Source organism: Protomyctophum parallelum (genome assembly GCF_964188405.1).
Source record: "Protomyctophum parallelum genome assembly, chromosome: 23".
Taxonomy (NCBI): domain Eukaryota; kingdom Metazoa; phylum Chordata; class Actinopteri; order Myctophiformes; family Myctophidae; genus Protomyctophum; species Protomyctophum parallelum.
The window spans coordinates 16,958,790-16,985,775 of NC_139715.1; the positions used below are offsets into that span (position 1 = coordinate 16,958,790).

The 26,986-nt window shown below is 43.2% G+C and overlaps 1 protein-coding gene across 1 annotated transcript in view; it reads left to right on the forward strand.

Moving 5' to 3' along the window:
- The window catches only part of LOC310853820 (semaphorin-5B-like), a 104,318-nt gene extending 88,937 nt beyond the window's left edge, over positions 1-15,381 (forward strand). Inside the window, exons 17-23 of the mRNA XM_083758295.1 lie at positions 1,637-1,862; positions 4,901-5,122; positions 5,496-5,666; positions 6,092-6,244; positions 8,428-8,466; positions 9,686-9,903; positions 14,772-15,381. Coding sequence (XP_083614421.1) covers positions 1,637-1,862; positions 4,901-5,122; positions 5,496-5,666; positions 6,092-6,244; positions 8,428-8,466; positions 9,686-9,903; positions 14,772-14,933 — 1,191 coding nt within the window. The 3' untranslated portion in view covers positions 14,934-15,381. The remainder of the gene's footprint in view (positions 1-1,636; positions 1,863-4,900; positions 5,123-5,495; positions 5,667-6,091; positions 6,245-8,427; positions 8,467-9,685; positions 9,904-14,771) is intronic.
- Positions 15,382-26,986: the final 11,605 nt, after the last annotated feature.

Sequence of the window (26,986 nt, forward strand, 5' to 3'; positions counted from 1 at the left end):
CACAAGGAGGAGCAGTGCACCAAAGCATTATGGGTATTTTTACTATTTTAGTCCAGGAAGGACGTCCATGACATCATGGACACTTTGAAATACTAAAACATCTATTAAAAAACACACATTTTTTTCAGGCAAAATACAGATTATTCTGGGGGTCCTTGACATGAAATAATGAGCACCACTGATAAACTGTCATGATTTAGAAGATTTCTTTTCAAATTTCGACGTCAGGCCTAAATGTGTTTTAAGAGACAAATGGTCATTTACACGCCCTGTCAATTCCCAATACCTGAGAGCTTTTTGGTTTGTTTGCACCAGAGTCAAAGTGTGACAATGGTTATTCTTCATTCAGTACAGTTGGTTTCATATATTGCGAACCATTCAAGCTCACCAATTTGTAAATTGGACTATTTTGTTTGTGCCTGCGTGGGTGTTGGATGTCAGTGTTGATTGGTCCGAAATTTGGTAGGGGGGATTCTACATTATCCATGACACGAGTATCAAATGCATTGTTTCGCCCTTTTTATTGCTTTTCATCGTGTCGTTTATTACTGGCGGCAACATTGTGAGCACTGCACCGAAGTGAAATGAAATGTTCTCTTTTCAAATGATGTCATAGCATTGAATACATTTTAATATGAGCATCTTTTATCGTCCCATTTTATGCTAAGCGTGTCTACGGTGTATTTTATGGGCTATTATCCAACTGCTCTCTTATGTAAATGTTGTTCTAAGTGCTCTCGCGGGCACGTCCATTGTTACACTTCCACTTCCACTGTCATAATAGCCAAGATGGAGCTTTTTGTGTTTTCCTTTCCTTTCATGCTGTTAACTTTATACACGGCCCACAGTGTACGTTTTGTGTAATTTATTATGTATTTATTACAACAAGTTTGATTCCGGAGTAGTGTTGTTTTTGGCAGCAAATTTCTGTTTTAGTTTTAGTCATAGTCTTTGAACTGAAACTTAATTTAGTCATTTTAGTCACCCTGGAATGTTGTCTAGTGTTAGTCTAGTTTTAGTCGTCGACGTGTTTTAGTCGACTATTTTGGAGGGCCTTGATGCCGCCGTAATGACAGATTTGTCAATCTGGGGGATCCTTGGCAAAAAACCTTTGAGAACTATTGATTTAGAAGGCATTTGTATAATCAGCTTCAGGACTTTACAGTTTGACTGCGGAATTAATTAAATCGCAATGCCTGGATTTCACTAACCTTTGATAGAACGACCACGCCGACATGATCGTTTCATGAAAATCCGACATGATCTTTTCATGAAAATTAAAAATTAAAATGGTGTAATCGCTTGTCGTAGTGTTGAAAAATAATCCAAAGTGGCGTTAAGGAGAACCGCGCCCGCTGCACACCTCCGCCGCCATTGCAATGCATTGGGCCTCAATTTCCCAGAACCCTTTGCATGTCAGTGCGAAGGATGTTTTTCTGATGACGTCATCATTAACTCGTGTAACTCGTCATTGGGAGGGAAGCTGTTCTACAATCAATTAACTCGTGTAACTCGTCATTGGGAGGGAAGCTGTTCTACAATCAATTAACTCGTGTAACTCGTGAATGGGAGGGAAAGTGAATTATTAATGGGTTCTTTCTTTGATTCCCCCCCTTCCCCCCCACCCACCTTCCAGGAATATAAAGCCTGCAACCTGGAGGCCTGCTCGGAGGTGCGTCGCAACACCCCCTGGACCCCCTGGATGCCCGTCAACGTCAGCCAGGACGGGGCGCGCCAGGAGCAGAGGTCCCGCTACACCTGCCGCGCGCTCCTCCCCGACCCGCACCAGCTCCAGCTGGGCAAGAGGAAGGTGGAGACCCGCGTCTGTCCCAACGACGGCTCCGGGGCCTGCGAGACTGACCGTGAGTCAGGGTTGGGGTGCAGGGTTTGAGTCGATTTAGATGTATTTAAGTGTTTATCAATATACTGTAGAGTCTGTGGGGGGACTTATTTCCATCGAAAGAAGTAGTAAAGTGTGCCGCTTGGGATATTATTTACATTATGAAGAGAGGATATATACAAAGAAATTATAATTTTGAGCAATGGAAATAAGCGAATTAGCACAAGACCCCATGGCCCCATTCAATTCCCATTCAATTCAATGCAATTCATTTAGGGCTTATGGTAGGGGAAATAGCCAATAAGGATCTTTTGCACAAAATAACACCTGGACCTCTTTGGTGGGGACGTAACAACTACAAAGAAAGGTAAGAAAGCCTTTTAGTATGGAATTCTTCTTTAAAAGAAAACACGTTGGAATGCAGATATATGCTTCTCAGGGAAAGAGGAACGTCACGGATAAACTTACGTTAGTTTCCACTGTTAAATTCAAACCAAACAAAACAACTTTAGTATATGTGCTGATGTTTGGATACTTGTGTGCTTGTATATGTATACACTGCACGCACACGCACGCACACACACACACACACACTGTACACACACCCATCCTCTACATACAAGGGAGCGTGCTAAGCAAGCATAGTGCCACGGTGAGCCCTGATCTAAGCTGACAGAAGCCTTTAACAGCCATCTGGAGCGCTGCGGTCTGGCCAAGTTTCTTTTGTCTAGCACTTACGCAGCCCTTTGATTTGAGCAAAAACAAATGTCTGAGATACGGATGAAACATTTCTACTGACCTAATGGGAAGCCTCAGGGATGGCACCTGTTTTCCATGTACGGTGTGTGTGTGTGTGTGTGTGTGTGTGTGTGTGTGTGTGTGTGTGTGTGTGTGTGTGTGTGTGTGTGTGTGTGTGTGTGTGTGTGTGTGTGTGTGTGTGTGTGTGTGTGTGTGTGTGTGTGTGTGTGTGTGTGTGTGTGTGTGTGTGTGTGTGTGTGTGTGTGTGTACTTGAGTGCTTGTGCTGGCGCATGCTGCAATTGCGTGCATATATGTATTGTCTGGAAGAGGAACTAGTTCACTTCTGTCGCGACCCACATTGAACCTCACAAATGATTTATGATGGAGAGTGGTGGTGTGGAATACTAGTCTGAAATACTTCAGCCTAAAGCTGCAAGGTGTTTATATTTGTGATAAACCAGCTTAATCTGCAATAGGTGTTTGAGTTTATATAATGATATTGTCCTTTATACAACCTACGGTTTAGGCATTTAGCCTTAAGCCTATATGTGGTCGTGAATCTATAACTGTGCGTCACCAGGATCAATGATATGGTCAATGACAATGATATAACGTAATGTTGTGATATAATTATATAGCAACGGGTAGGCTACTTGACGGGCCAGTCAACTGTCTTCCGCGACCGCATCGGTCATCATTTCATAATCGTGCACCCCTAATTGGAACTATTGAAACTATAGAATGACAGGTAAACAAATTAACCTAGCTATACAGTAGCATCTGTCTAAATAACATGCTAACTAAATGACATTTTAAACCTTTGCACAAGACTGCATGTTTGTCAAGGCTATAGGTTCAAGTTCTCTGAAGAGGTGAGTCTTCAGATTATGGCGGAGAATTTGGAGTGAACCTGCAGTTGTAAGTAACAGCAAATGGGGAGTTTCTGGAGCGTTGTCCCAGATGTTTTCAGGAAGGTTCGGACAGCTTCCCTTTTGTTAGCTGATCTGAGTGAGTGGGAGGGAGGGGTAGTAGTAGGGTTGTGGATCAGGCTTTGAAGGTACGGGGGGTTGCTTTGTAGGCCAACATCAGTGTTTCTGTACTAAACTATGTGGGCAGTAACTGTCTGGGAGCCAACATCTTGGCTGGTTGAAGACCAAGCATGCTGCAGAATTCTGGAGCATTTGGAAGGGCTTAAGTCCACATGCTGGGAGGCTAGTGAGGAGCGAGTTACGTCGTCAAGTTTTATATGACTGAGGTCTGGATAAAATAGGAGCTATACATAGGCTGACTCTTGGGTGATACAAGTCTGCACTAAAATGTCTCCACGAAACCTTCTCACTTTCATGGCTTCAGTTCATAATCCTTTTTTCCTAATTATATATTTTTTGTTTCAACTTTTTCTTCCATACGTACCGTCCAGTGAGGATGCAAGACACTTTGTTCCATCCCACCCATCCAATTCCAAGCCCAGTAGACTAGATTCTCTCCTAAAATGTCGAGTGAATGGGTATGTCGAGTATATACTGTGCCGTAGTTATATACCCTATATACTTTGTCACATACTTTGTTTTGTATTACATTAGGAAAATGTTTGCCTATAATAATGACAATCTCGAAATAGGGACAAAGCACATTGCATCAATACAACAGCAGAACATACTGTAATGGAACACATAAACACAATTCTGTATTTAAGTCCGACGTCATTTTGTAGTCCTAGTTACGTCCGGGTCCAAGTGGCACCAGCTCCCGTCCGCATCTCATTGTAAATAGAATATCTAAACGTCTGAATCTTTTTACAATGGCGTTATTTTTCAGAAAGGAAGCCATTGAGGGTTAAAATGGGTCTTAATGCTTCCAACTCCAGTAGAATTATTAATGTTCTGTGCAAGTGTGTATGACAAAGAAAATATATGATGTGGAGACAATAAAGACTATTATTATCATTATTATTGAAGGTGGTAAAACAGTCCATTTGCTCAGTACAATATTTCGGGGGCATATTTAGAACGTGTGTTGAATCTAGTTTCCATTAATGAGGATTTAGTTGACACAATGAAATAAAATGGCGATAGTATTCAGTGTGGGGCAGACGGCCTGTCACAGCCAGATTTGGGAGACTAGTAGCTTTGTTGTTGCAAGGAAAGCGGTAAAATTAGCCTTTGTGGTTGTTTTCGTCTCAGATTTAGTCCGACGGAGGGACACAGTATAACTCTATGGGGACACAAAAGCGACACAAAAGTAGGACCCGGAAGTATCTCAGGAGGGGGCGCTCACGTCACGGCTAAAATACTGAATGATGTGGCGTCTGTATATTCCAGCTCTGGTTGAAGACCTGGTGAAGACCAGCGGCCGACCCGTGACCCGACCCCAAGGCGCTCGCTGGGGATCATGGGAAACGTGGTCCGCCTGCTCCCGGGAGTGTTCCAGAGGGTTCCGCACGCGCAAGCGCACCTGTGCCACTCCGCAGAGCAAGGCCACGCCCAACAGCTGCTCGGGCTCCCCTGTCGAGTACCAGGACTGCAACTCCCAGGCCTGCCCAGGTAATGAGACTCTAAAATGTGTGGGGGTTAAAAAAAAGGTGTAGCTGTAAAAAATGGATGTTACTATTATTATTAACTCTTAGAAGACAACAGATAGTTATATATTTGGCTAGTATTAACTGTTACTATTTGATTTTACTTTGTTTGTTTTATTGGAAAGATATTCAGTTGCTGTTGGAAGTCGTGGCTCTCAGTTTGCACCTTGGGGGGGGGGGGGGGGGGTGATTGCGGGGTTTTCAAAATAAGACAAAACAGCATGGAAGACCATTTGAAAGAGCGCAACCGCGGCAGTGAATGAGTTTTACAATGGTGTGTGTGTTTGTGTGCGTGTGTGTGTGCATGTGTGTGCATGTGTGTGTGTTTTCTGTTCCAGTGAGTGGCGCCTGGTCCTGCTGGTCGCCGTGGACCCAGTGCTCGACCTCCTGCGGAGGAGGCCACTACCAGCGCACACGCACCTGCTCCAGCCCCGCCCCCGCTAACGGAGGAGACATCTGCATCGGCCTGCACACGGAGGAGGCCCTCTGCAACACGCACACCTGCGAGGGTACGGCACACGCACGCACGCACACACACACACACACACACACACACACACACACACACGTGTGTGTGTGTGTGTGTGTGTGTGTGTATATTTACTTGTGAGGGACGATGATTTTATTAATGAAATTAGTTTTTTACCCATAAGGCAGAAAAAGATTATTACCTCTAAATGAAATGCCTAATCCTAACTCTATTCCCAACCTGAACATTTTCCTAATTGTAAACCTAACCAGCGAAATGGTCCTCAAAATGTCTATTTCTCCAATTCCCTCACATGTATAGTAACGCACGCATGCACACACAGACACACACACGCGCACGCACGCACACACAGACACACACACACACACACACACACACACACACCTGTAGAGGTGTTCATGCATGCCTTCTCCTCTCTCTCTCTCTACCACGCGTTCCTTCAAGGTTGGGGCGGGTGGAGCGAGTGGGGCGACTGCGACGAGGAGGGTCTGCAGCGGCGGAGTCGCGCGTGTGGCGAGGACAGGGAGCCGGAGGCCGCCAGCCTCTGCCAGGGCAACCTCACCCAGGCCAGGCCGTGCCAGGCCCGCGAGGTGCCAGGTAACTCCTACCACTTAAAATGCACTAGTAAAACACTTGTTGGTCATTCAACCACCTTTACCCCCATTAACCCATTTTGGGGCGGGAACCTTTTTGGGTGTTTTAAAGCATTATGTTATACTTTAGCTGTTGAAAAATAGCAGATCTACAAGCTCATAGCGCTAGGAACTTGTAGGTCTGCTATTTTTTTTTTAATCGTGAAAATGTGCCTCAAATCTTTGCATATATGTTATTACAGAGTGAACATTTTAACTCAAATCTTTGCTTCTGGGGAGGTCCCTGGAACAACATATTTTCAGATGGGGGGGGCGGAGGCATATTACATATAATGTTTGGGGTCCTTGACATGAAATATTGAGCACCACAGATACAGAAACATAAGGTTTTTCAGAAAACTGTCAGCATTTAGAAGTTTTTTTTTTTAATTTCGACATCAGGCCTAAATGGGTTAAGACCTGATATTTGGATGTCATGTTGAAAATGGTTCACTCCGAGTGAGACAAGATGGGCATCAGATTGGAACCCCGGGGCCTTGTGCACTATAACTGGCCATCAAGCACCCCGTTAACACATTCCCTCCTGTTACTGTAGGCAGGATCGTGAGGCCAGTGCTAGTGTAATGCGTGGAAAATGCAGAAAAAAAAGACCACTTCCGCAAGTGATAGCCCTCCCATTTGAGCCACATCCTCATTATATCTTAATTAATATTTCTCTGTCTACTCACAAATCACAGCTACAATATGAATATACTAACACTTGATTTATTTAGCCAGTTTTGGGCAGTAGCAGTGAATATATAACCAATATATAAATAATATATAACTCTAATATTATTAGTTTCACTTGTAAATATTATTATTATTACAAGTAGGCTATGTGACGGGAGAATAGCGCTTGATGACTTTATGGGGCCGTCTGGAGCCACACATTCACAGACATATGAGCCGGGCGGTGCTTAGACGGCACCGCACGGCATGGGTTTGTAAGGCAATCAAGCGCTCCCCTTCCCCAGTACAGCTACAGAGATGTGGAATCGGCTGGGAATGATATAAAGTGATTGAAGGTGTGGGTTATCGGTGAAATGTACGGTCACGTGACGGTAACCAGCCAATCAGAATCAAGTATTGAGACTAACCGTTTTAGAACTGTTCTTTTTTTAGCATGCACCCCTGGGCCTGTGCTAAACTATAACATGCAGGAAGATAAGGACTCATGAGCGAGATGAAAGACAGGCAAACTTTCCACACCATTTAGTCATCATTTTGAGTTTGTGTCTGTCAAAGATGCAAATATGCTCTGCCCTGTCCAAATAAACAAACCTTGAGCAGGCAGCAGCAAATTGCTTTTAACCATGAATAATTCAACGTCTAATTTGTTGAAGCATCTGCAAAGGCAGGTTTGAGAGGCTGCAATGTGTGCAGTTCCGCTGTTTGGCAGATTTGTGACTCCTCCTGTAAGGATAATTATTGTTCCAATCAGGGCAGGAGTTTCAACGAGGCCATAAGGCCATGGCCCCTCAGATTGGCCTCACCCGCCCACACCGGGCCTTGTTAAACCAACCAACCTCAGCAGTTCTTTCTTCCTTACAGGACATGGGAGGTAGCCTATAGTACACTCTCTCTTGTTTTTGTTTTTTTAATCTTTGCTGTGACAGACAGCAGGAAGGCCAGGAGAGGGTGAGAGACAGCGTGCGAGAGAGAGAGAGAGAAGTGTGTCCTTGTAAGCCACAATGAGGTTATAATATGCACAAGTTGTTTTTGAAGGAAATAAATGAGTGGTCATACTGTACATCTTTCATCTTCCTGAGATGCAATTACATATATTTAATGGATAATCTTGCCGTTGCAATATTTTTTTGGGTTTCATAACCAAGCGTTTGCAACGTTGTATAACCTCACCAGGAAAATGAGGAGGAATTATCTTTCCCGGTGCAGTGCCACTCAAATGTGGAAATATCGTTTTGTCTTTCTGTCTGTTCCCCACAAAAGAACATACAAAGGAATGCTGACTTCCTAAATCTTTGCCAGTGGAAATAAGATGGTAAAAAAATTAAGATAAAGGAGGAAAAAAAGTGGATTTGTAAAGACGTCAGCATTCTAAATTTCTGGTGTGCGTGCGCGTGTGTGTGTGCGTGTGCATGTGTGTGTGTGTGTGTGTGTGTGTGTCTCTCTCTCTCCCTGCAGTCATCTTACCCGGACAAGAGGAAGATCAGCGCTGTGGATGTAAGTTTTTCTTACCCCTCTCTCTCTCGCTCTCTCTCTCTCTCTCTCTCTCTCTCTCTCTCTCTCTCTCTCTCTATCTCAAAAAAGATAGTCTTTCTGACTTACACACGCACGCACTCACTTGCACGTGCCCACAACAGCCGACACTGCTCACCCTCTCAGTTAATCTTTTGGGGAGCTATAGGGCACTTGTTGTCATGCCCTGCCAAATCCCGTCGCTTCCCAGGACGAGTCCACGCTACCCCAATTTATCACAGTCTGTCTCCCCATGGAACGACCCCTCCCTACCCGGCTAGTAAGGCGGCCTTCACCCCCACACTGGCTGCTAAAGAAGTCAACGGGACTAGATGTCCGATTCACTTATTGTGACGCGCGCACAGCAGTCGCCGGGCGGAAGCTCATGAATCTTCATTCTTTTAATGTGCTTTTTATTTGTTTCTTTAAGGCAGCATTCCTAAATCACTCTCCCTCTCCTTACCTCTCGTCTTCTTTTACTCTCCTCACCCCTCCCCACTTCCTATACTGTCCTTGTCATCTCTTGTTCCCTTCGTCCTCCTCCTCTCTGTTCCCGCTGCCTGTCCATTGATCCAGTCTGTCCCCTTGTCCACCTCTCAGATCACTTCATTGATATAGAATCAATGAACGCACTATACTCACTATTGTCGAGGCTTTAATTGGTCTAGCTCCTTAATACATCTCTGACCGGCTCACTACCGTGGGAGTGTGCGTGTGCGTGTGGGATGAGATTTGTCAGTTTGTTCATAACATCTCTCTTGCAACGTTTTAATTTAGTAACCTGGACTGTTTTAGTGTTTAGTCTTGTTTTAGTCGACTAAATATCATAAGAATTTTGTCGACTAAATATAGAGTTGATTTAGTCGACTAAAATGTGTTTTGGGCCTTGAGGCCGTTTTACACTTGCTAAAAATAGCATGCAACCAAGTGTAAAATGACTTATACTGGATCTCTTTTCCACTACTCCCTTCCTAACATTTTAGTCTAGTTTTTATTTGTTGACAAAATCTACAGTATATTTAGTCTTAGTCATCATAGCTTAGTTTTCATTTAATCTCCAAGTAGTTTTCGTCAGTGGAAAAAGGTAGTAGATGGACATTTTTCGTCTTAGTTTTAGTCGACGTAAACAACACTGCGGTATGAAATGTGATAATAACAAATAAAAACAACTTGACTCTCCCCTCCTCCTCCTCCACCTCCTCAGCCTTCACCTTGTTCCAGTTGGTGGCGGTGGGCGTGGCCAGCTTCCTAGCAGCGGTGCTGCTCTCGGTGATGGCGTACGCGTACTGCCAGAGGACGAGCCGGCCGGCCGCCGAGTCGGCCGCCGTGCACCCCAGCACGCCCAACCACCTCAGCTACAACAAGCACGGCAACGCCGCCGCCATGGCCAAGAACGAGAAGTACACGCCCATGGAGTTCAAGGTGGGTCGACTAAAACCAAGACGAAAACATTTCGTCGACTACCTTTTTTCACTGACAAAAACGACATAAAAATCTACAAGATCACAACGCGTCGCACTGCGACACGTTGTAGATTTAGTCGACTAAAATCTTATGATATTTAGTCGACTAAAACTAGACTAACACTAAGACAACCAACCCGGTGACTAAAATGTGACTGAAACTAAATGAAAACTATTGAAGAGACTCAGAACCCTGTCATCTCGATATTCAGACTTTATGTGTTTTTTCATAAATTAGCCCCTACTTGATCACACTACAGCGTCACACAAAAGTATCAAAAGTAGCAGAAGCTGGAAACAATGGCGCGAAGCGACTGAGTGACGTCAGGACTTCGGTACTCTATTGTTTCCCTCTGCACAAAATCTCTTCACTGAAAATAGTCGATCTACAAGCTGTTGTGAGCTTCCAGATCGGCTATTTTCCACCAAAGCTGGTTTGCTCCAGTCCCCCAGAATAGGAGACAATAGGGTTCATATGGTTAATTATCCTCGTTTGTTCTCGTTAACTTGTTTTGGAAAGACCATCACTCAAACAGCTGATCCCCGGTGATAGGATTACCCAGGCTAATTAGTGTCTGCCTCCCCCCCTGAAACCCTCGTGTGTGTCTAGTAACTCCCACTATTGATGGGAGATACTAGACATGTTTAGTGTGTGTGTGTGTGCCTCTGCGTATCGACACTATGTCACTGACTGTAGGCATGAATTGTGGTGTCAGACGCCAGACTGAGCCATCTGCAATAATCCAAATGAGGTTAGTGACGGTGGAATAGAAGGAAGGAAGGTACATTATTTGACTGTACACTGTGTACTTACTTGTCAAACTGAATGTCCTGTTCCAAGCCTCGTTGTACCTCTTTGAGACCTGAGTCAGCACACAATGTATAAAGTGAACAGATTGAAAGTGTGAACTGTGAAGGTAAAAAGAGGTTGCACTGCAATGGGGGAATTCAGACGCAGTGGGAAAAACTAAAAGGAAAGTCTATCAGAATGAACTGTAAAGTTCATTTTTAGTCCGCGAGGGATGTTCAAAAATCCCCCGCCCCACCAACCCCCGCTAAATGGTTTTCTTCTGGGTCCTGAGGATCAGAACCGTGAGCTGCATAGAAGATGAGGGCAAGTCAAAGAGGTCAGATTGATGGTTGGAACAGTAGACTCCGACCTAGACCCAGTGAGTCTGACAGCCACCATATTGTTTCTGCACATTGTCTGACCTCCACTCTACTGTTTCCCTACTGCAGCCAACTGGTCATTCAGAGCCAATATGAAGGCCAGTATCCAATATATATCAGGGCTTGACATTAAGGCTTGTCCGCTTGTACGGGACAAGTATTAAATCTTCCCGGACAAATGCATTAGGATTTCAAAGACTGAGGTTTTGCTTTTTTTGTGACACTCACACCAGCCAATAATATTGTCTGCCGTTATTGTCTGGCTTTCCTAATCATCACCTTTCCAATATTGTTAATAGCCCTAGAATGTCTGTAATCTTTGTATACATTTGTTTCATGTATTCCAAATACCAAATACACAGCCATATGTCAGTCCTATCTGAGCAGTTAGCAGACTGACCACGTCAGCATGTAAACTTGTAGCACTGCGTGTATACTCACCCAGTAATTAATTCCTAAGACTTTGATTCAGATATTGTCCTCTAGTTTCATACCCATGTGAAAGTTCCGGCAGAGAACACATGTTTGCCACTTTTACATGAGGAAACGCTAGACTGAAAATATAAAAACTTCCTTTGGGAACAGTCGATGTTTGGGAAGCACAAACATTATGGCGCACACAATTGACAGTGTGTTTTGCGATTGGTGTTAATTGACCACACAACCTATTTTGTATGCCCCATACATTTGTGCTTCCTAAAGTTTTGATATGTTCAGTCCTGCACTCATTCCGGGCCCCTCGCCGGAGATAATGTCGTCCGTGTGCAGCTCGTGGAAAAGTGGAGATATTTGTATCACATTTAGTACACATTTTCTGCCACAACTTTCAAATTAATATGAAACTATAGTCCCCAAAGCGATTCCAAGTCTTAGGAATTAATTATTGGGTGGGTGCACAGTTTAAATGCCGACGAGGTCAGTCTGGTAACCGTGCGCGGAATATGACCGATCTATGGCTGTGTATTTGGAATACATGACATATATGTAAGATCATATAGACGTTCTTTCTTTTCGAAATCTTTTTATTGTAATTTCAATAATATAAATCTCAGAGCTCATAGGGCAGACATAATGAAAAGACTATTATTGCGCAAAACATGCCCCTTCAAGACAAAAGAAAAAAGAAAAAACATTTTCTTCCCTTCAAGTCCCAATTTAGTAAATCCAATTCCCAATTCCCCATTGGGAATTATTGGGAGGGTGAAGAAAGCCTCAGGTCTCCTCCGATACCCGGGCCGCCAAGCCACCATCTTCTTTCCATCTCACAGTGACGGGTCTCACTAGGGGGACATGGAGGTACACGCTCCAGGAACTTTACCCTGCACCACCCGGAAGATCATAGACATTCTAATCTAGGGCTATTCACTTGCAAACTAGGAATATTCACCTAAAATTCAAACATGTATTCATTCACCAAGTAAAACCAACTTATAGTTAGTTAAGTGTGCTCGTGCTCCGGACAAGTGACTTTTGTGCCCGGACAAGTGAATGGGAAATGTACTTGTCCAAAGGACAAGTGCCTCAAAAAGTTAATGTCAAGCCCTGTATATATATATATATATATATACCATTAACACGCCCTGAGGGCGAGAGGCGACCTCAACCTAAAGGGCGAGGTTGCGTGCACGCATCCGTCTGAGTGACGGCAGACGTACTGCTGGGCGAGTGCTGGCGTTTGGCATGGGGGGGGGGGGGGGGGGTCAGATCAACATACTGTATGGAATGAATTCTGTACTGGCCATATATGGAGCGTGTCTTGAGTGTACAGGGTTTGATGAGGTCAGATCAACATATGGAACGTCAGAACAGGTCAGCTCCATATATGGAGATCTAAGGGTTTGAGTTGCTGGCTGGCTCCATATATATGCAGATCTAGGTTGATGATCCAGTCTTCTCCATGTATGGCTATCCAGGGTTTGATAAGGTCAGTGTCGTGATCTTCATATATGGAGACGGACATATGTGGTGGTGGCACGAGGCGTGATGTCACGAGGCGTGACCATATATGGAGGCATGATGTCACGAGGTGTGACCATATATGGAGGCGTGATGTCATGAGGCGTGACCATATACAGTACATGGAGGCGTGACCGAGCGACTGCCGGGAAATGCAGGTTTTCATTGTCACAATAGACTTTTAGATTTCCAAAAGACAATGCTTGCACCATCTCAGTTTAATCCATTCTGGGCTGGAACCCCTTTTGGTGTTTTAATTATGTTATGTTATGCTTTAGCTGTTGAAATATAGCAGATCTACAAGCTTGTAGGTCTGCTATTTTTGAGAAATCGTGGAAATGCAGTGCAAATCTTTGAATATATATTCTTTCAGAACGTTTTTAACTAATTTCTTTGCTTCTGGGAGGTCCCTGGAACAACATGTTTTCAGATGGGGGTCGGCGGCCAATTACATATAATTTAGAAGACATTTTTTTAAATTTCGACGTCGGGTCAAAATGGGTTAAATGAGATCTCGGGGACATTTTGGGCCCTCAAGCCTCAATAGTCTCTCCCCTCCCCCCACCCCCAAATGTCTCTCAGCTGAGCTCGTTAAAGGTCACAGGACAGCACTTCATCAGCCCGGCCTCTACCGTCATTTGGAAGAACTTTGAATTTCCTTATAATAATAATAATAATAACTCACATTTATATAGTGCTTTTCTGAGTACCCAAAGACACTTTACATGGGGGGGCAAGAGGAAGCAACAAATGAAAACAACTTAATTAGGGATGGCTAAGGAATAAAATCAACAAAAACAGTGGAAAGGGTTAGTAGCTAGCACGTGACATCATCATCATACCAGGAAGTTATGTGGGAAAGCCTACTGAGTGGCAAAAAACTACTTTCTGGCCTTGACAGCCCATACATCCAAACAGAAAAGTCCCTCTATATTGAAGAGGTTTGGGTTTTGATGGCGGTTTTGAAGGTTTGGAGGGTGGGGGGCATCTCTTAGAGTTTTGGGGAGTGCATTCCACAGAGTTGGGGCAGCGCAACGGAAAAAGCTCCCAGTCGCCCCCACGTACGGTACGTTTTTGGTCTTGGGGACCTCAAGGAGGTTTGCGTCACCACCAGACCTGAGAGAACGGGAGGGGGACTTGACGTTTGAGGAGATCGCAGAGGTATGGGGGAGCCAGATTGTTTAGCGCTTTGTAGGTGTTTAGTAGTGTTTTGAAATGGATTCTTTGTTTGAGAGTCTCTGGAATGGGTACTGGTGCGCAGGCGGGCAGCTGAGGTTTGGCGGAGCCACTGTACACGGTGTCCGCTTGATGTCCTTTCAGATCTCTAAATTGTTCTGAAGGCGGGATATCTCAGTGAGTAATGCATGCAAGATTTTGGCCGCAATCCTGCGTCAAAATAAAGTTCTGGCATGCACCATGGTATCGAGATCAAGGGGCGGTTTTCAGAAGTAAACCACCATACCGTAACAATCATGATCAAAAGAAGTAAAGTATGTGAACATTATTAATTTATTTGGTTGTAGTAGCAGCCTTGAGAATGCGGGGGGCGGGGGTGTCTGATACACTATAAAAAACACTTATTTTGCAACGCGCTGTAAGCTTGTAGATTAGCCATTTTTGGTGAAGAGATTTGGTACAGGGTTTAGGTTTAAACCTCATCTGAACCTCATATCTCTCTCCCTCCCTCTCTCGATCCTCCAGACACTGAACAAGAACAACCTGCACGCCAACGACGAGACGTGCAACTACTTCAGCTCACCTCTCCCCTCCAGCAACGTCTACACCACCACCTATTACCCCCCGAGCCTCAGCAAGTACGACTTCCACCCCGACTCTCCCTGTCGGAACTACATGCACAGCTGAGAGGCGAGCCCACCGACCGAGAACGCCCACCCACCCGCCACCCAACGAAGGCGCCCTCCGCCCCCGCCCCCCCCCCCCACCCCCCAAAAGAAAAGCGAGATGCCTGGAGGTCCTCCCCAGCCCCCTTAAACAAAAGCCCCTGTTGCAAACTGAAACCCCCCTACCACAAACTGTTTCTCCTTGTATTTTGCAGCTCCTCCATTCGTGGTAGGGGGTTCTGCGTGGGGTTTTGCCAAAGCGTAAATGTGGGCTTGGAGCCAGACCCCCCCACCCCTCCCCGGCCAAGGCCAGAAGCTTCCACATCCAAGAATGCATTCGTATTCAGCAGCACAAAACCATTGTGTGCAGAAGTCTACAAAATCCCCACAGGTCCATCACCACGGACCCCATCCGTGGTCTTTACAGTTACTCCGTGAAGCACGATATTTCGTCTTTACTGAAATTGAGAGCCTGTTGAAAATGCCTGTTTGAAAACGGCATTTGGTTTTAGGTTAAGCGTGCGCTAAACTACAGTACCCATCGTTTTTTTTTGGTTAAATACCATGTGATGTCTATACATTCAGACAACTTTAATGTAAACCTTTACAAGACTTTGCGGCCGCTTGTCTCGCTTGCCTTTTTCAAAATGAGCCAGACCGCCTGCATCAAATCCTTTGAGTGTACGAGCAGAAAAAAAGGATTCCGACTGTGATTCACAAAAGAAATACAATGCGGCGCGGTGGCGGACAACGCGATAATCACATTTCAGAGGAATTCACTGCATGCATTTGCTGCTTTTTCGACGTGAACTGGGGATGAAGCAAAGGATATCACACTGAAGAGAAACCCCATGAATGAGCTACGCTTCTTTTTAGCATTTTCATAATTTCTTTTCTGCTCGCCGAATGCACTCAAATGTTTGTGTCAAGGCAAATTCTAACGAGGACTGAGTCCCAATGCTGTGCTATTGTGGAATAACGGGCAGCTTTGGGACACGTTTATCACAAACTGCGCTCAATCTATTCTCGCAAGAACGCACGATGTGGATGTTTTTCTGCGACAAAGCGGCACTATCCGTGGGACGAGGACCGGAGCTAATGTGTCGTGAGAAATCCTCCCCTGAGTCGTTTGTGCGTGTGTGTGTGCATGCGTGCGTGCGTGCGGGGCAAAGGATTCAAGGGGTCAGAAGATACTCACAGAGGCATGTTGGCAGCCCGCTTGCTTTCATTTTTCATATTTCACGGATGGTAGACTGTTGTGTATGGGGGTGAAACAATAGCGAGGAAAGACACGTTTGACAGGCTTCCTCATGCGCGGCGCCCGGGACACTAGCTTGCGGACCTTTTTCCCGCAGGGCGAGACCGCGGCCGGTCCGTGACGGACGGACGGTGTCGTCAGATCCGTCGGGTTCACCTCAGTGTTATATGAGCTGCTTCTGCCACTTGAACCCTATAAGCATCCCTAATCTGGGTTGGAACGTTCTAAATATAGCAGGTCTACAAGCTCACAACACGCCGTGTTTCCACGCGTTGTGAGCTTGTACATCGGCTATTGTCAAGTGATTTGGTTTTGAGGGGAAAAGTGGACGAACCATGTACAGAGCCGACCGCAGTAAAATAAGTATTGATTTAAAGTGCTGTACAAGTTTCCCTCTTGCCTCCATATTCTACCTTTTTTGTATTTTTCGGAAATGAACGCCCTTTGATCATACTACAGCGTCACACAAGTATCAAAAATAGCAGATATACACGCTCAAAACATTTGAGCTTGCTTTGAGCTACTTTTCTTTTTTGGGAATCCTGAAAAGTAACAGTTTTGAACATATGATATTTCCACCCGACAGAGACGATAGAGGGTTTAAGTGGTCAAAAGTTTAAAAAAAATGCCCTGTCACAGTACAGTGTTGTTACCGACAAGTGTTTGGCCTGAGCAAACCCTTGAACTACAGTGAACTGCTGCAAAATCAAAATCCATTTCTTGTCATGTGACTACAGGAATAGGAGCAGATGCCCGTTCATCCAGGCTACATGTCTTTTTAAGCGGAATGTGATTTTTGAGTGAACAGCAAAAGGCACAGAGAGAGATAGAGAGGGTCTTGGAGAGAAGAAAACTGTACCTCACATCACTCACTGCTCAACTGGAGGGGTTCTGCTTGACATTTTCTCCAGGAGGAAAATAAAAAAAAGACTCCAGTCAGGGGCCGTCAGAACGCCCTTGCTGATAAGCACCGGCAACAGTGTGATCTGTTTAGTAAAGGGTGCTATTTTTACTGTTTTCTTTTGTTTGTTTTTTTACATGTCATGTCAAAGGGAAATGTTATTCTTGTTGTCATGCGTTCTGAATTTAGAGCACGTCGTAGCACCGTCAGCCCTGCTGGCTCCCTGGACAGACAGAGTGAGATAAGTGTGGATATTATTACCGTGGGCTTGTGTAAACACTGCTTTCTCTCTCAGCACATTTTGCATCACGGTATCATTTTTCACAAGTCCTTTCCGTGGCCTGGAGATTTCTTAGTAATGAGAACAGCACGTTTTTTGTTGGTTTTTTTCCCCTGACAAATGGTTGATTGGTGTGTGTGTGTGTGTGTGTGTGTGTGTGTGTGTGTGTGTGTGTGTGTGTGTGTGTGTGTGTGTGTGTGTGTGTGTGTGTGTGTGCGCGCAAATGCATGTTTGGAACAGCCCATATCATACAGACAAGCGGTTGGTGTGTGGGCCAAAACCAGACGATGATGGTGATGAATGGGGCTAGATCACGTCAAGTCCCTTAACACACGCTACAACACGCCAAGATTATCCACTTTCCCCCTTCGCCTCATAGTTTCTAAGCTGTCAATTCTGTGCAACAGCATTCCTCCAATGACAATAATCAAAGGTACTGTGTGTTGTAAAATGTACATTATCCCACATACATGTTGTTGTTTTTTGCTTACGGATGTAATTACTGTATGTACTTTGTAAATATCTTGAAGACCAAGCAATGAATTGGAGGCATTTCTCTCTGTTTTATATGATTATGTAGCATGAAGCACCGAGCCCCAGTGATGTAAGCAACTGCATATTCCTGACACAATGTGGCATTTTACTGATGAATTAATTACGTCTGGCTGTAAGTATTGGTTTGTGTGAGAGTGTGTGTACTGTATTTTGTGTGAGAGAGTGTGTGTGTGTGTGTGTGTGTGTGTGTGTGTGTGTGCGCGCGCGCATGCGTGTGCGCATTCACGTTTGCATGGTTGCGTGCTTGTAAGTGCACATGCCTGTGTGAGGAGTGAACTTGCATGTGCTGTAGATCTACTTAAGTATGACCGTTTTTTTTTACAAATAGCATAATTCACTTGAGCCTAATGTACACTCCAGTGAAAATATCCGCTTTTACAAATGAGTTATTTTGGGGGCGAGCCACACCATCCTATATGACAATATGTAAATTAGGCTTAAATTCTTTACACTAGGGGCACAGTGGTGTCTTGACTGGATGTGCTGCTATTTGCATGTATAAAGGGCTGCATTGCCTTCTATGCAACGGAACGGACACTGGTGGTACTCTCACATGCATTGTGTGTATCTCTCACACAATGTGTTGATCTTTAAAGGAAAAGTCAAAAGGAACTTGCTTGACCCCCCTCCCCCCCACACCCCCCAAAAAAAGAAGAAAACTCCCACACATCTGTTGTTATTGAATATGATTGATTTTACGTGAGTTTAACTGAACACTGCCTTTCGGACACTGTGAACTTTTGGTACTTTATATTTTTGTATATTGTTCACTGTAAAAATGAGATGAATAAAACTTTGAACTTTGGTGCCAAATGTGCTGTAGTTATCAGTATTGTCAGAATTAGTTTTTTTCCCCTATGAATACAGTTTGAGTTTCCTATTCACTGCCCCTCAAAGGAGCTATACTTTATATTTGAGGGCCGACGTAAAACAATATTCTTATTTTAACTGAGATTGTAAAAATGGATACATTTTGCATTTACTTATAAATTACTTTGAGAAGAAAGATTTGGCCTTGTGGGGTAGAGTCTGCGGCTGCGCTGACACTGGAAGGTTAGAGCTCGATCCCCAGCCAGGTCATACCAAAGTCCCTGCGACATACTAACGTCATGTCCAGGGGGTGTACATCAAGCTGCCACACGCTACAGAAACAGGAGATAGGCTCCTGCCCTATACTATAGGCCTCATGGCTTGCCTTCTTACTTATAATCAGGTGACTATCTGTTGTTGGCAACAGGTGACCAAAGTTAGTTTCCATTTGCATTCTTTGTATTACATTGCTACCGTATGGTACGAATAAGGTGCACTGCAAGGTACGGTAAAGTAAAAGAAAAAAAAGGGATTCATTTGAAACACACGAAAGGCGTATTCATACTCGGTTACACAGTTTTAGTTGATAAGGTGACCACCGAGAACTACAACATGACGTCACGCTGTGGTGGTGAGCGCTTCAACGGCGCTCACCCAAACATCTCTCTGTTTTTACTAACCACCGTTTCAGTGGCCACCTCTTCACCTAAAACTGGAGTATGTATATGAATAGGCCTTAAGGAACTCTCCAAAGGTTCTCCCAAGGGACAGGAGGTTTCAGGAGAGGTGAGGCTTTTTTTTCCCTTGCCCGCAAACCACATCGACTGCCTTGGCTTCGTGAAGCAGTCAGACCATCGAAGCATTAAACTGTGATGGCTTCCTTTTAATCCTTATGTCAGTGTCTATACCTGTGCCAACCCCAACACCACAATCCTCCTCGGGTCCTCGGTGCCGTCAGCATCCATACTGAATCAATCCCTGCTCTGAAGAGATGCAAGGAAGGTGCGGTCAGTGGGAGATGTTTTCCGGTGAGTTGGCTTTGGGAATTATACAGTCACTTACTTTTTAACACCACTGCTAGTCTGACAATGCACTACGGGGAGGCTAAAGTAAAAATCAATATACTACTGTAGCAGCAAGACTGTCAACATGCAGCAAGTTGTGAGGTATAAATTATAGAGTGGACTCACACGCCTCTAAATGCTTCACTTCACTAGTAGAGGTGATGATCTCCATTTGTCGCTAAAACTAGGCATAACCAATTATAGAGTTAAAAATGATACATTCATTCATACATATACAGTACATAGAGTGTGTGTGTGAGTGCGTGCGTGCGTTCTGACAGGAATAACATATTTGGCAGACCTGTTGAAACATACATTATTGTTTGTGGAACACATTATGACAGGGATAAGCACCTTGGTACGATGTCGGTCAGAAGCGCTAGTGTTTGTATTAAGTGGCAGCAGGTGGAGAATAATAAATAACTGGTTAATAGTTTGGCAGTTAAAGGTTTTCCCCTTGAGGAAGACGGAAGGCATCCATTTCCTCACAGCTGTTGTGGATTAGGAAGCCTAAGGCCACTCTCCAACCACCTCTTCATCAGTTCAAAGGGTAGGCTACGAGTTAATTTACTTCTTGTTGTATAATGGTGTGGATCCATAATTTTTTCACTATTATCCATGTTAATGGGATGAATATCATTTTATCTGAACGTAGGCTTTTAATCTTTAAATGTACAGTGCACTTGTATTTATTGACATTTAGTCTAGCTAATGGAATTGGATTCTCTTTGATTAACAGATCACATCGTATATTACAGTCTAATACAATTAACCCAATTTCATCATCTTCCTTGATTTGGCTTTCCAATACTCGCCTACAGTAGCATCATTAGATGCCAGTGGTGCAAAAAGTACTCAATTGTTTTACTTAAGTAGAAGTACCAATACTGCAATTTAGAAGTACTTCGTTACAAGTAAAAGTGCGGAATTGAAAATGTACTTGAGTAAAAGTACAAAAGTATCGGCATCAAAATGTACTTAAAGTACTAAAAGTACTCATATTGCAGAATGTCCCATTTCACAAGTTCAAAATGTGTACTAAATCTATTGAAAATAGCCGTTCTACAATCTACAATGCATTGTGAGCTTGTAGATCGGCTATTTTCAAATGGCCGAAATGTATAGGGTTGAAGTGGTTAATGTATGTTTTCTAATCAAAATTTAAATCGCCAAAGTAACTAGTAACTAAAGTTTTCAAATAATTGTAGTGAAGTAAAAGTACAAGTTTTGGCTCTGAGATGTATAGTGGAGTAGAAGTAAAAGTACTAGAAATTGGAAATACTCAAGTAAAGTACAAATACCTCAAAATTGTACTTAAGTACAGTACTTAAGTAAAATTACGTAGTTACTTTCCACCACTGATAGATACACAGCCCTAGTAGTAGACCTCTATGGACCCTTTATAACTGTCAATCATCAAAACATCCTTGCCAGAGGATGGTCACAGTTTTTGACTCGACTATAGTCTGCTGTCTTTCACTAATAGAAGCTTTTTTTCTGGTTTTCCGCTCAGACTTTTACCACCTTTTCTGTGGTGGTCTATGTAGATTAGAAGATACAGAGCTGCATATTCACACTAATGTCCCAGTGAGGTTCTGTATCCTAGTACCAACCATGTCTCTCTGTTGTCAATTCATAACAATGTGAATCCAATCAGATTGCTCAATTGATGAGTGAAACACGATGTTTGAAATGTTTACATTTTGTTTGAAATGTGTTAAGTTTTATTAATAGCTTAATGTTTTGTTAAATGTGGATGTCATTTTACATGTTATTTTACAAATAATTCATTGTGGCCTTTGTTACAGGCCAGGTTTTTCAAAAGACATGACAGTGTTTTCTAACTGAGCAGTTATTCTGTGAAGATGATATGATGGCAAGCTAACCCACTTGGACTCTTTTCAACCCGATCTTCAACAATATTCAGGACAACAACTCTTCTTGTCCTGCCAGGGTGGTAGGACAAATCAGCAGCCAACACACCATTCACACAATTCCACATCTCTCACACACAAACCCTTGTCTCACACCTGCCCCTAGCTTTCAATACATTCTTCAGTGTTGTCATCAGTGTAATCTTACTCCATTATCACACCTCACTTCTGATGCAGTAGCTACTCCAGAGTTTCTTTTCCCTTTTTACCTCCTTTATGATGAATTCCTGTCCTGTTCTTTGGCTATATAGAAGTGTCTATTTGTACGTCTGAATACGTCTGAATTGAACAAGGTGGACCCTCTTGTAAACAAGTGTAATGCTTTATTGGGTCGTCCACTCACAGTTAACAGTATTTGTATTGAGTTGTGCTTGAAATGTACTGTAATTCTGCAAACTGTTAATACATATTTCAATCAATCAATCAATCAATCAATCAATCAATCAAAAGCAAATCCAACATTGTTAAGCCAAGATGCACGGTCAAGATGCATTCCCTGACTTTCTTGTTAAATGCAGACTTTCCAAAGGTCAATCATGCTTTTATTTTTCTCACATTTAGACTACCTGTATAACTCCCTGTAGCGTACTTTGGGCTTAGTATGAAATCTAATTCCCGTCTCCAACTGTTGCAAACTAAGCTTCTGTAGAGTAGAAAGAAAGAAATGCAGCCATATTCAATAGATTATCTTCGCTGGTTTCCTGTGAATATCTGGATAGATGTTAAAGATTTTACTGCGACTTGCAAGGCCAGGCTCCTACTATATATTTATTACATTTTACAAATGCTGGGCCCGTATGAGCCTGAGGGCTGCATGAGATCCTAAAAGTCGACTCATTATACTGGGGCGATCAAGCTTTTTCTTTTTCTACACGAGCAAAGTCAGGGCCTTCCTTCAAACACATTCTCAAAATGTACATCAATGTAAAGGCCTTGTCATTGCTTATCGTATTGCCTCGCTTATTCATGCTTAATATATCGCTACTGTCAGGCAGAAACCTTGTATCCTGGGTTGGCTCCCATAGGGTCAATTTACTTGCCTCTAGTTCTGGATGCCTGACGCAGTGCCCTGCCAGCCTCGTCCTTCTCTCTCTGGCTTTGTCCGTGACCCGCGGTAGGTCCCCATAGAGGTCCACATTTCTGATGCAGTCCATGTGACACCTAGTGCCATTCGTAGCATTCTTGTGTAGACTCCATCCAGAGATTTTTCCTGTTGTACTGTGAGGGTCTCGGCCCCATACAGCAGTACTGAAATGTTGAAACAAGGAACGTTTGTGGATGTGCAAGGTTTCCGTATGACGGCGACAATATATAACCTTTTTACTGTCTTATTTTTGTTTATTTAACTTTGTATGGTGTGGTCACACCGAACTTTAACCCATTCAGGCCTGACGTTGAAATTTAAAAAAAAAAGTTTTCTAAATCATGACAATTTTCTGAAAGCTTTGAGGCACATTTTAACGATTTTTCAAAAATAGCAGACCTACAAGCTATGTGCTTGTAGATCTGCTATTTTTCAATAGCTAAATTATAACATAAATGTTTAAAACACCAAAAGGGGTTCCCGGCAGAATTAAAGTTTGGTGTGACTGCACCCGTAGCCTTGTTTCAGATGTTTTAATGTACATTATATTAGCAACTCTACATCTGACCTCAACACCCTTAGATCTAAGATCTCCATATATGGAGCTGACCTGTTCTGACGTTCCATATGATGATCCTTCCCCATCCATCCTTCCTCTTTGATGTCTCCCTTTTGACTGATACCTGTCCATTTAAACTCTAGACGGGCTCGGTGCAGCCGCAGCCAAAAACTTGAGTTCATAACAGGCCCGAAAATTAAGATCTTACCCCCCCCCCCCCCCCCCCCCCCCCATTCCAAAGTGCCAGTGCTCGCCCAGCAGTCTGCTGTCACCCAGGCGGATGTGTGAGCGCGACCTCATTGGGCCCTTATCTGAGAGTAACAGTGCAGGATGTGTGTCGCAGGTGAGCTATCTTCAAATAGATCATTTACCTAACAAGCTGCTCTGTGCAAATCAGCTTTTTCTGAACGAATGCATATAAACATGAGGCAGTGATGCTGGATGTAATTCCGAGCCAAAAATATATTGTATAATCGACCATAATGGAGCTCATCAAGGTTATGAATATGCATTTTGATAATTGTTGTCTAAGCACCTTATGTGAGGGAAGATATTTCCACAGTGTTAAAGAAAATATATGAATATAATTCCTTCAAAAAAGTTCAGTCGGAAAGTAGAAAGTTAGGTTTTGACTTCTTAGTACTCCAACACACGTAGCATATGATGTTTTTCCCCATGGGTCACCTAGAATTGAAATCTTTGTCTGCCTTTCTCCATCCGTCTCTTTCACTTTCACTCTTTTTTTCTCTCTGTCTGCACCACTCTCTAGCTGAATGAACTATAGACAACAATTTTGCCAGCCATGGCTGAGAGACTATAGATGAGCTGCCCTTGTGGGACTGTATGATGGTTCCTGGAACAACTGGTCGAATGCTGTAGTGTAGATACACTGATTGTAGGGTCCTTGAAATCGTACCAAAATTACCTCAGTAATTGTTGGCTAATTTCTCCAGGAACTATTTTCAGTTAGATCAGTTGCATCAAATCACAACAATAATGACAAAAAAGTACTATGATATTTAGTATATATATCTATAGGCCTAACTCAAACAAGTTGTCTTTTTTATCATACTGTACTGAAATTAATGGAATCCAATGGCTTCTAGTATATATATACCTACCACGTATACCATACATACATACGTCCAGGGGGTGCATACTTAGTTTAGACTAGTCATTGGTTAGACATGGGTTAAGGTTAGGTTTAGGTGTGCTGCCCCGTGGGAGGTTAGGTTTAGGGTGAGGGTTTGAGATAGGTTGTAGTTGTAGGACTACTGCACCCACGTCCAGCTGACCACAATACTTGTGCGCTCTGCATGCGCAAGTAATGACCACCAGTATCGTCCTTTAAAGTATCAGGAAGAAGAAGGGTATTGATTAAAACCAACAACATGCATGCTCATAGCCTAGGTTTGTAAACATATCAAGGCCAGGCAGATAGCATGTTTACATATAGTACCACACTATGTATTTGGGCCCCTCTTGGTGTGTTATAAATTATATCTGTCATGACATACAGTATAAAGCAAGTAATTGCCTCTATCTGCCCAGCCATTCGTCATTCTTCATTAATTTGTTTATGCAGACTTCATCATTCGTTTATCATTCCAATAATGCTTTGTTGGAATGACAAATGACGAATGCCTGAAAAATGTTCAGTGGCAAGGAGGGAAATGGAAGGATGTGCTGAGCCTGATTTATTTTGATTTCATCAGCCTTCCTCTTGCTCTCTATTCCCTCTATACATTTGCTTTTCTTGGATTTAAGTAACTGGATTTAAGTAACTTTCCCAACATGTTTTTTTTTCCTCCCCACACATGGTGAGCTTGTAGACAAGTTTGTTCAATGACTTTAAAAAACAAATTGGGGTGTCTCTCCACAGTGCTGTGGATATCACCCGTGCACACAAGAGGAGGTTAACAAGCAGTGTTGTCAAAGTTACTCTAAAACAGTAATATCATTATGACTTTACTTATTACTCCCTGCCAAAAATAACTAGTTACTTATTAGGCTACTTTACTTTTTTCTCTCGCCCCCAGTAATTGCATCTTTTGTTACCAAAATTCTTACTTTGCATTTTCGTAGTAGTATGGAAACATCCACTGACTCCAGTAACATCACTAATGTATCCCAAAAACAGAGAAATGAAGTTGGGATTTGAATCCATGTCCCAATCAATGTTCAATGAAAGTGCTCGTTTTCAGTCACTCACACAGCCAAACAAGGTTGTCACTTGCAATATCAGGTTTTATGGTTATAAAACGCTACCTGGCAGAAACAACAGTGACTCTCTCTCTCCTCTCCCTCCTCTCTCTCTCTCTCTCTCTCTCTCTCTCTCTTTCTCTCTCTCTCTCTCTCTCTCTCTCTCTCTCTCTCTCTCTCTCTCTCTCTCTCTCTCTGGTCATCCTTAACATGTGAGAATGCTGCCTGGAGCCCATATTGATATTGTCTTGAGAATTCTTTATTCTTTATTCAGATCCCCATTAGCGATCGTTGGCTACAGAGACACACTGAATATTTCTTAATAATATTGGCAACAGTGATCACAGGAACATAAAGCTCTCTCTGTAGATGCAGTAGAGTCGCCTTTGTAACCTTTACATTGACCATGCTGGGCAATTATATTTTTCTAATCTTCTGAGAACACGCTCTGCTTTTCCTTGTGTTTTCCATGTTAAATGTGATACACACAGTGGTACAAAACAGCAGAGTGAGCATTTTCCTCTTTTTCCACTGTCTGCACGAGTGAGATTGAAAACACTTGTGAGAATAATTAAAACAGAATATTCTGGTATCACTACCATGCAATTATTTCTTACAACTTCTAAACTTTTGGGTACCATGAATACTTTTGGACAAACTATATTAGAATTATTTTAGCAGAATAACCTCTTTGCTTTGTTCTAAGAGATAAGCATGAAAATATATTATTTAATTTCAACACTTTTCAGGACAAATGGTACACTATTTTAAAATGTAATTTACAGGGAGACAAGGGGGAAGCCCATAACCCCTGAAATCTGTTTTCCCTCTTCAATTAAGTCTTCACTGAAAATAGCAGATCTACAAGCTGTCAAGCTCACAACACACCAAGTTGCTATGCATTGCGAGCTTGTAGATCAGCTATTTCCACTCAATTGTGCCACCACAGCTGGGTTGCTGAGATACAGAGGACTAAGCAGCAGGGGGCTTCCAGGTGGTCCACGCAGACGTTGACTCTGGGTTTGAATCATTTCTGCGGCACATCTGGCTTGGCTGCATGGCGCTCCAACGGACTCAATCAGCCGTGTTCAGCCGAGGCGCACTGCTCAGTGGGGTGCGGAACTGGGTCAGATAGTGTGGGTCTTCCGCACGTGCTGCGCCTTCCAGGTGAAAACCAGTGGTGGAAAGTAACCAAGTACGTTTACTTAAGTACTGTACTTAAGTACACTTTTGAGGAATTTGTACTTTACTTGAGTATTTCCAATTTCCAATACTTTCACTTCTACTCCACTACATCTCAGAGCCACAATTTGTACTTTTACTTCACTACAATTATTTATAACAACTTTACTAGTTACTTTGGAGATTTAAAAATTTGATTAGAAAACATACATTAACCACTTCAACCCTATACATTTTCGGCCATTT